This window comes from Sceloporus undulatus, chromosome 2 (genome assembly GCF_019175285.1).
Source record: "Sceloporus undulatus isolate JIND9_A2432 ecotype Alabama chromosome 2, SceUnd_v1.1, whole genome shotgun sequence".
Classification (NCBI taxonomy): Eukaryota; Metazoa; Chordata; class Lepidosauria; order Squamata; family Phrynosomatidae; genus Sceloporus; species Sceloporus undulatus.
In genome coordinates this window covers 78,652,412-78,663,416 of record NC_056523.1, presented here as the reverse complement: position 1 = coordinate 78,663,416, position 11,005 = coordinate 78,652,412, and the positions used below count along the sequence as shown (strand labels likewise).

Sequence of the window (11,005 nt, the reverse complement as noted above, 5' to 3'; positions counted from 1 at the left end):
TATACCAGGGTTGTTTATTGGAAGCAGGCCGGAAAGGACACTTGGGAGCGATACTGTATATAGCCCTGGAGAGATTAGTATCCCAGATGTCAGTCAGGGCATCAACAGAATCGCCGTCAGTACCAGTCGTATACCTCTCTAGGGCTTCTTGGAACCTTTTGGGTTCCATCAGCCTTCGAGGGTGGACCATCCTAATAGGTCCGCCACCCCCGGGGGGGCTTAAGGTAGAAGCCTTGATTCGAGCCTCAACCAGGAAATGGTCCGTCCATGACAAGGGAGAGATTTGAGAGATCTCAACCCACGGAGCCTCCATGTCCGAACTAAAGACCACATCAAGAGTATTACCAGCGCAATGCGTTGGCCCTGAGACTAATTGAGACAGGCCCATGGCTGTCATGGTAGTCATGAACTCCCGAGCTGCTCCTGTTGGAACATCGCTGGCCCCGAAAGGGATGTTGAGGTCCCCCAGGACAAGAAGCCTCGGGGACTCCAACACCAGTTCCGAGACCAGCTGTGTCAGCTCGGCCAGGGAATCTGTTAGTGCACGGGGTGGCCGGTAGACTAACAGAATCCCCAGACTGTCTCTGGCCTTCAGGGACAGGTAAATACACTCGATGTGATCCGTTTTCCGGACTGGGATCCTGGTTAAGGAGAGGATGTTTTTATGGACCAAGGCAACATAGCATACCTCCAAAGTGACCCAAAGCAGTTTTATTTTGGCCTGTCTGTATAGGGCCATATTCTACTCTCATGAACAGCTGTACTTCTCTCATGACATAATCAACTATGTAACAAACAGCAGTAGGCTCAAAGCTCTCACAACTATTCAATCCTATACCAGTTTCAAACAATACTGGATAAGAGATAGCGCAAGGTAAAAAAAAAACCCTGCATCTATTGAGTGACATGAGAATACATGTTATTCAGTGCTATCATTTCACACATTTCTCTAAGTTAAAAGTGATCTGCAAACCATTTTGGCAAAATTTCATCAATTTTAAATATATATGCCAATTGCCTACATTACCCAGGCTAAGAGAAGACAGGCAAGCAAAGATAATATGCCAGTATTAACATATTAACCTCACTGGCCCCATGTCCCAAGAGCAGGGATAGAGGGAGAGAAAAGGAAATAAACCATTGCATATTGGTGCAATGAAATTTGATAGAAAAACTTACCTGACCCCTTGTAGGCTGGCTCCATGCTCCAGCAGGATCCTGGGTGATGTGACATCACCATCATGTTACATGCTGGGGCTTTACAGCGGAGCAGAAGCCTAGCGGGGCTGGACATCATGGGACCTAAGGGGAAAAGATAGTGAGTGTCTGGGCTGTGTGCTGAAAGTCCCTTTTAGTTTAGATGGGGGGAATTCAGCACAAGCAACCCATGTTGATGTAGTTTTGTCAGATTGGTTTGCAGATCACCTTTATTAAAATCTGTCCATTGAATTTTCAGCAGGTGATGTATTTTTCTTTAGAACTGCTGGATTTAAACAGCACCACCATAACTATGTTCTTGCAATCATCTGAGGTCACAGTGCAAATTCTCCTTGCATTCAAGAAGTGCCCGAATGCATCTGCCAGTTTCACATTAACCAAGCATCTAGTAAATAGACTAAGGCACCTAACTAATCTAGAGATGAATTCAACAGGGAAAATAATATTGCTGATTTTATTTGTTTCCAACAGCTGCACAACACCAGGAAAAATTATTTCCACAATTTGTAACAAAGTATTAACAAAACATCACACTCCAAAAGGGGAAAAAACAAAAAGAACAAAACAAATAAAAGAAACTACAGCCCCAAAGAGATGAAATTCTGGCTCTCCAAATTTCCCCCTTCCTCTTTAAAAGGAGGTTGATCTGATTTTAAACACAGTAGAGTCACTGGAAGAGAGGGAATTTCATTAGGTGTCATTCCTCCAATCTAAACAACACACATCCTGAAGCCCATGCCAGCAGAAAAATAAAAAGCTATGTATATTTTAATAGATAATGAACTCATACACTATTTGAATGAGCTACCATGGGATAGTATTCCACAAATCCCTTTCATTTCTGATTTCCTCTCAGGTAAATCTGTCACTCCAACTTGGAAACAAATGATTGAGATACACACACACACACACACACACACACACACACACACACACACTGCAGCTCAGTTTATAAAAATGAATGGAGAGAGATTCAGAACAGATAAAAGGAAGTACCTCCTCACACAGTACACAGTTAATCTGTGGAAATCATTATGACAGCTTGCAGCAATGGCTGCCAACTTAATTTTAAAGGGAAATTAAACAAATTCATGAAAAGACAGGTCATCAATATCTACCAAATCTATATGTCAAACTGGCATACTTCCAGCATAGTATAGCATATCTGTAAACACTAGTTGCTGGCAAACACAAATTGATCGGACCAATTGTAATTTCTTGCAGGCTGCCTTCCTAGAGTCATCTGACTAGACAAATATGGAAACAGAATGTTTAACTAAGTAAGCTTTGGTTTGATCCAGCATAGATCTTATATTTTAACTCACTGAGGCAATTAGCTCTGCCATCTTGCACTTTGAAATAAATATATATGTTGAAGAGGGTTTGGTGGGGAGAAACATAACTGATTTCTTCTGTATATCACCTGAAAACTGTTGCGACTGTAGATCTAGGTTCAACTGAGACATCAACCCAACCATCACTAAGAAAGCTGATTTGTGTCTTATTGGATGTATGTGCACCTTCCACTCTTGTAGTTTAACCCTCACTTTTCCTTCTCCACTTACAGCATGGCAGTGAAAAGTAACACGTAAAATTTCAATTCAATTTTCAACTAACCACAAACATTTATGTCCAAAACAAAATCTAGGGTAATGTTATCCATGCTTTATGACTGAGTAGGCAATTATTGGATACTAGGGGGCTTCCTTAAGCCTTTAGAAGACCTTGGAGGGCCTCGTCCTCACCACTTCAATCTCCCCCATTAAAAAAAGTCATTAAAAAAATCCCAAACTTACTCAAACACCCTTTAATTGTTGCCAGATTTTGAAGCGACCTGGGTAATTTCCTATTTTTAAAAAGGCCACTTGTGGCCCTAAGATGACCCGGGGAATAGAAAAATGCCACCCAGAGCCCCAGAGGATGCCCTGGGACATTTTGGGGCCAACCCCCATTTTTGTGGGATGAGGAAGGCTTTGACTCCTGGCAGCCACAAAAACAGCTCTGGGGTTGTTTGGTTTCCTAAGCCATCAATTAACACCAATCACCATCTGCCCTGGTTCAGACAAACTAACTAACTGTTGAAAACAAAAATGAACGCTTCCAGCCTCCTCCTCTTCCTCAGTACAATTACTGGCTGGTTGGTGAAACCCATACTCATCTCTCTCATGCATCTCACAGTATTATTATTATTATTATTATTATTATTATTATTATTACTCTCAAGATCTTTGATCATCTTGGTTGCACTTCTCTGGCCATGTTCCACCTTGTCAATATCTTACTTGAACTGTGGTACTGAGAAGTAAACATAGTATTTCAAGCAAGATCTGGCCAAAGCAGCATAGCATGATACTACTTCTTCTCTTGATCTGGACACTATGCTCCTGTTGATGCAGCATAACACTGCATTGGCTTTTTTGGTTGCTGCATCACACACATAGAGGGATTTGATTCTCAAGAACAAAGTAAAGTAATCTCAGATGGCTTCATTGGTACACTTGCCTATCACACAAACTGTCTGTCACACAAACTAAATACGTTTCCAGACATGACAATATGGAATCCTCCTGAAAAGATTGTTGGACTCTGCCAAAACAGGGGGTTTTGCATATAAACAGGCAGGGACAGACCTAATGTCAAAGGAAGAGACTTTATAGGAGCAATGGAGAATTGAAATTTTATGGCCTTCTGTTACTTTTTAACTTCTCTTTCTTGGTTGGGAAGGCAGGATCTAACTTTTTTGTCTGTCTCACATGCTCTCTGTAACACTGAAACAAACAACATGCAGGCTTGTGACTACAACAATGTTCTTGCATGAATTCTACATCACTGTCACCTAATGAGGAAGCCTGTGAGCTTCAAAGGCTAGCATTTTTGGTTTTTATTTATTTATTTTCAGCAGCCTTCTGGCTGGCCTAATAAAGGCCTCCTCAATGAGTGTTTGGGATGGTGGTGATGCTGGATTCTGTACAGATGTAAGGAACTTCTAAAAACAAAGATCAAGTATATGAAGATACATTTATAATAATCTGGTACTGTTATTGGAAAGTTAGGGGCTGTGCACACTGGTGGGAAAGGCTGCGCCCTCAATGTGGGACACTGCGAACCGCACCACACGGTGCGAAGAGTCACTGTTCTTCTCTGGGGTTCTGTCTGCATAACACAGTGCCGAAGAAGTGCTGTAAAGCCATGGCACTGTGGCTATTGCACCCTTTGCAAGGCGCAAAAAGAAGCCGCTTTCTGTGGCTCCTTTTTGAGCCCTGCAAAGGCAAGATTGGGGCCGCAGCATACAGTTGCTGCCGCTCCAATTTGGCTGTAAAAGGGCTAGTCTGCATAGCCCCCTATTGAACAAGTTTTTCCTCTAAGTTCATATCACTAATTTTAGTACTCCTACAGTTTAATGGAAACTCTCTAGACTAGAGCAAGGTTTTGCCACAATGGACAATTACAGTAGAAGTGACAATGCATTACTTCTGTTGACACTGGATACAAAATCAACTATTAGTTCTTCGCTCTCAAAGTCATGTTTACATTGAAAAGTTCTGCATTTGTTTTGAGCAGCTGGTCTCTCACACATTTTATTACACTCTTATGAATTAATTTTTGGCTATAGTTAAGAGTTAAAAAAGACCTCTTAAGATATCTAAACCCTGCTTAAAAATAGTACTTTCCAAATAACCACACTGTCAAACAGCTGAATAATGCTTACTCTCTTAGGCACGTTACAAACGTGCACAAAGTACGTGCTCCACGCGTGCTAGGGTTGCGCGAGAGTGTGCTAGGGTTAGGAAGTGGTGTTGCTTCCACACACCCCTAACCCTAGCACACGCAGAGCGTGTACAAAATGGTGGCGCCCGTTCCACATGGGGGCCACCATGGCTACGTCACAATCTCACCACCTCCAAACGGGGCAGCGCGGAAGTGATGTAGTGGGGCCGTGCGAGGGTGCCTGGGGAGCCCTTTCCACGGCCCTGGAAGGAGCTCCGTTTCGGAGCTCCTTCCACCTTTGCGTCAGTGGGCGCAGCCTTTACATGGCTGCGCCAGCGACGCAAAGCAGAAAGGGGCCAAGCAGCTCCTTTCTCCTCCTCTCTGCTGTCGCCGGGTGTCCTTAGGGCTTGAAGCCCCAAGGACACCCCTTTCCAGGCCACGGGAAAGCGGCCTTTTGCCACTTCCCCACAGCCTTGAAAGCGGCCGATTGGGGCCTCAGAGGCTACCGTTGTGGCAGCTGAGGCCCTGATCCGCAGGGAAAGGGCCGGTTACAGGTGCGCCCCAAACAGGCGGTCTGTAACATGCCTTAGATGCCTTTTCCTTAAATCTCTAATAAAAAATGCTGAATTAAACTTGATCAAAACTGACCTAGCCCTTCACACTAAAATGTGTTCAACACAGATTCCCAGAAGAAAAGTACAAAGTACAGTTGGCCCTTCTTATACATGGATTTTTTATACACAGATTCAAGCATCCACAGTTTGAAAATGTTCAAAAAAGTATAAATTTCAAATATCAAACCTTGATTTTCCATTTTTTATAAGGGACATCATTTTGCTATGTCATTACATTTAATGGGACTTGAGCATCCACGGATTTTGTTATCCACAGGGGATCTTGGAACCAAACCCCAGCATATAACAAGGGTCCACTGTAATGCTTCTTTGGTGTTAGCATAATCACTTTATAGGATTATGCATATTGACAGTTTCTACAATTATTACTTACAGAGATATTGGATATTGCGAGAAACAGGAAAATGAGCACAGAGCTAGTCTTCCAAGATCTAACTGTTCAAGAACTTCATGTTTAACAGCCCAATGTGATCAATAATTTAACCTTCTCATACATTTTTCAACTGCCAGTTTGCAAATCAGTAGAGGGTGAAACAGGCAGCCCCAAAATGGTGCATTGGGGCCGCTCTGACACCGCTCGCCCCAGTGCCATGGCAACCACACACTGTGGCCCCAATCTGCCCTGGAGCTGACCCAAATAGGAATGGAAAAGATCCGCTTCTATTTGGGTTGGTAAAAGGCCGCCTTAGGCAGCCGCACTGCAACCCCAGGGTGGCTTCAAGCCGGTCCGGGGTGTGCGTGCTTGCAGTGTTAAAACGCCATACCCCCCCGGAGTGTCTTGAAGCTACCCCTGTCTGAACGGCTGGGAGGCTTCCAGATGGCTTCGGGGCATGCAGTGTGGAAACACCACACCCCTAAGATGCCCGAAAGCCAGGTTTTACAGCTGGTCTGTTCAGACCCTATGTCTCAGTACGCAGATTTAGCATTCCATACGGCATCATTTTAATGTTTACTAGAATCTACTTGTATTCCCAAAAGGGTGAAGGCCTCCCAAATAAGTTACTTAGCAAGTGGTGCAGGCCATATATTATCCAGGTCAGAATATATCACAGTGTAAAAAATACCAGAATCTAGATCATTAGAAGTTTGGGGAACAGTATCTTATTTTATGAGTGTAAAAAACCAAAGATAATATAGCCCATTTAACTCCCTTTTAACTGTTCTTTCCAGAAAGCTGGAACTCACACAAAGATGTTGTCCTTTGGCATAATATGGCTCAAGCCTTCATCCATTTGGAAAATTTTGTGAAATCTGTGATTATAAACATCTGTCACCACCATCTGAAATAGCAAATATTTGAGACTGAAGTGAGAATGGAATAATGATAATCAAATATGAACAACAGAATAATCTAGTAAACTCTCTCTGTCATTTTGCCCTTTCCTTTCTCTGAAATATAGCCTACAGCACCTGGTATTTATTAGTGGTCTCCCATCCAAGCAGTAACCAGGGCTGATCCTGATTAAGTTCCATGATCTGAAGCCTTTAGGGTATTTAGGCAGTATGTAAGAATAAATCCCAAAAATGAAAAAAGATGAGTTGTAGTGCTTTAAGAACTTGTTCAGCAACAGGTTCCTTTAAGACTTTTGAGGGGCACAAATACACAAAAAACAGATGTCCAAATCCATATGTCTAGTAAGTATTTCCACCCAATGTTTGCCTTTTAATTACCATCAGAGTAGCTAAAAAGTCAGAATAAGATTCTCTGAAGGACACTACTTCCTGCTGGATCCTGCCTGTCTCTTTTACTTCCTTAATCCCTTGGTTCTCATCCAACTCAATTTCCCAACTAAGCTTGTCCATCATTATTGGGTGTAGCTTGATATACAGAGTTTAAATTGAGATTATGTTGGGCTATTAGAAGCAGCAGAAAGCAGACTGGAACAAGAACAAAAACAGGATTTCATTCGTCCACTGCTATATTCAACTTCGCACCCCTCCAGATTTTATCGTAAAAATCCTAGGACTCAAGGGTCAAGAAGACATTCATAATATTGCGGCCAGAGGCTGCTCCTCCTGCAATCGCCTGGAGACCACAGCAACTACATGGCCACTTTTAAAGGTTCTGAATAGGCCACAATAGTCCTGAATGGGCCGGCATCAATGAGTGCTTTTTCCACGCTCCTTTCCCTGGCAGCCTGAGGGGAATGCGTTGTCTGCATGCCATACCCCCGAACTGGCCAGAAGCTGCTCTCTTCTCCCTGTGACTTTCGGGCCTCCATCAACAAACAGGAGGCACATTTCAAAAGTAGTGCTATACATCTTTTTTTAAAAGCAAACAGGAAAAAAGACATAGAGAAGGCAAGTCATGCTCACCACATGTTCTTATTGGAAAGTTCATCTGAGATGTAACTTTTTCATTTAGTATTGCAAACAAGTTAACATACAGTAAGTAGAGTCTGATTGTTCACTTTTTGACCTAACAAAAGTTTACAAAGCCCTTTAAAATTATACTCAGAAATAATAGCCTTGTAAATAAGAACAGGATTTTAAAAATTCTATGGAGAGTCACTTTCTTTATAAAAGTCATTTACATACATCTAGAATCATCCTACCAAACAATATTTTTGCACAAAATTTTGTCAGTCATCATAGTTATCCTTACATTTTCTGCAGGGATCCCAGAGAGTTGTGAGAGTGCATCACATAGGTCAGATACACCCCCCATCATTGGCACCACGACTCGGTACTGGAAATGAACAGAGCATAAAACTTAGAATTGGCCAAATAAGACCTTACAAAAAATAGAAATTCTAGACAATTTTTTTACACCAATAACCAGTTCTGCTACTGTTAAGATCTTGTTAAGACTCAACCTTGAGAACTGGAACTTTTCCCCTGCAATGTGGGGGATATCGAGGAAACTGCTGTGAGTGGAAGGGAGCAGGAGAGGAGGCTTCTCTTTGACATTTAAAATAAATTTGAGGGCCTCTTCCCTGCCCTCAAAAAAAAAAAAAAAAAAAAAAAAAGGGACTGGCCCATGGGTCTTTCCCTGCACACCTGGTCTCAAATCTAAAGGGGAGCTTAGGGGACAATTTCTGAGGATTTTCTGCCTCAGTTTACCTCCAGAGAAGCCTTGAACTCCCTGAGAGGCAAAAGCTTCCACTACACCTCATTCTGTGTTATTTGGTGTACGTTTTGCTGAGGGTCACATACCTCACAAGGGGCCCAGGGGTTTAGAAAGTTCACTGTGAAGAAAGGCTTGCTGGGGGAATTGGGCTAGCCTGCCCCCACAACACTATGAGCTCCAGCCAGAACTCCTGTACCTGTTTTGTAGCTTCACTAAAGGGGACACCTTGCTGTTCTTTGAAAGACAGTATGAGTAAATGGTAGGACTGCAATACCCATTAGCACTAGCCAGTAGAGGCAGTGGTCAAGGATGATGGGTGTTATATTCAAATCATACCTCAAAGCCTACACACCCTGGCCATTCCAGCTTTCTCTGATCTTGCTTCAGAGAGATACAAGTGGGGTTAAAAACCAGCTTTGAAAAAAGGAGTAGAACACTTTGAATCATGTTGGGCTAAAAACGAATGACTGTGATTCACAGCAGTCATAGACAGAATGAACTGTGGATGGGTAGGGGTCTGAGATTAGTTACTTAGGATGTCCATATTTAGAGGTAACAACAACATTTGCTAAAAGGTAACAAGTAAATTAAGATGTAGTAAGGGAGAAAGAAATTCAGAAAAAAATTGAGGACATGAGGTTTCCATTCACATCTTTTATACAGTGGGGGCAACATCATTCAATGACTTTAGAACTGTGCAAAAAAAGACCCATGGAGTGTACTGGCTCCACTTGTGAGACACAGAGGAAACCCCTATGGAAGACCTCAGTCCTCTGGCAGGGGCACCTACAGAGAGGGACTCTTTCAAGTATACAGGTCCTATGTCATTTTAGGGCTTTTAAAGCCATCATTAGCACCTTGACCTCAGATCAAAATGAACAGACCATGAAGATCTTTTAGAACTGATATTATATCATTTGCGTGGAGCACGAAGGAAGCCCAGAGCTCATCCCCATCTGCCCATTAGTACAAAAATAGTACTAAGGATTCTTGGTACGTATAGGCTGGATATGGGAGGTCTGTGGGGGATGAAACCATGAGTTATCATAACAAATGACACCAATCCTAGTGACAACACTGCCTGCAGAGTAGATTATGTTTCTGGCAAATCCTAACACAAATCTCTACTTACTTGACAGGGTTTGCGTTGTGGATCTGCAAAAACCAAGAACACCTCCATCGTTCGATCTTTCTTCATGGGCAATGGAAGGGTTAAGTAGCAAAAGGGGTCAAAAGTCACTGAAATTTTAGAGCATTTGGGACAGACTAATGTAGATTTGAAGAGACCATGAAAAATGTCTACAATGATGGAATCATTTCGTAATCGATGATTCTCCCAGGCTTCTTTTGCCACCACCTATAAAAGTACAACAGGTTGCTCACAATCAATTCCACTTGCATAACTTTTCCATAGCTGAAGAAACTAAAAGACAAAATCCTTTGAAGACTGGGAAGGACATAGTATGAGAGAAACTAATGTAAATGCCAGAAATAACAAAGCTCTGCAGAGTTTGGGACAGAGTTATCTGATAGACTGCCTTATCCCCTGGAATCCTGGATGGGCTCCGAGACCTTCTGAAACTCTATTATTATTAACCTTTATTTATAAAGCGTTGTAAATTTACACAGCGCTGTACATAAATTTTTTAGTCAGATGGTTCCCTGCCCTCAGGCTTACAATCTAAACTCTACTGGCAATGTTTAAAACACTTTGGTGGGAACTTTAAGAAAGGGCCTCTCCTAGGGACTGTTCCAAAGATCTGGAATGTCTTACTAAGGAAAGCTTGACAGATCCCTTCTCTAATGATCTTCCACCAACAGGCAAGGACATTTTTATTTACACAGTACTTTGGTTCATAAGGTGACTTGTAAGAATGTTGTCATTTGTTTTAGCTGTGGGGGTTTTTAAAAATACTTTACCTGGCTTGTGTTTGCTTTTTAATCTGTTTCTATTCATTTTCTTCTATTTTATCATACTATGGCTGGTTCCTCCATCTGGATGACATATGTCATATGTTCATTCCTTTACTGATATTTTTGACACCAGGTTAGGGAAGATTAAAGAAAGAGAAGTCTGTCTTTTCAAATGTAGCTATGGCTTACCATCAAGCACACATGGTATGACAACCCTCAGGCTTGCTTTTAAAACCGAATCCAATTCCCTATTGTATCTGGCCTCAAAGAATTCTAGATAACTTAAACTATCTAGTGAAAACTGTTAAGGAAGAAATAAACAGTGATTTATGAACCATATCTGATTGTACTGACTAGAGCTCAACTATCTAGTTAAAACTGTTAAGGAAGAAATAAACAGTGATTTATGAACCATATCTGATTGTACTGACTAGAGCTCAAACTACCCAGAGTTCAGAGA

At 42.0% G+C, this 11,005-nt stretch overlaps 1 protein-coding gene across 1 annotated transcript in view; it reads right to left on the bottom strand.

The window, feature by feature from the left end:
• Positions 1–1,174: 1,174 nt before the first annotated feature.
• Positions 1,175–11,005, bottom strand: part of USP4 (ubiquitin specific peptidase 4) — a 28,159-nt gene continuing 18,328 nt past the window's right edge. Inside the window, exons 11-14 of the mRNA XM_042451314.1 lie at positions 9,764–9,988; positions 8,167–8,250; positions 6,747–6,841; positions 1,175–1,302 (exon numbers count right to left, since the gene is read on the bottom strand). Of these exons, the coding sequence (XP_042307248.1) occupies positions 1,278–1,302; positions 6,747–6,841; positions 8,167–8,250; positions 9,764–9,988 (429 nt within the window). The 3' untranslated portion in view covers positions 1,175–1,277. The remainder of the gene's footprint in view (positions 1,303–6,746; positions 6,842–8,166; positions 8,251–9,763; positions 9,989–11,005) is intronic.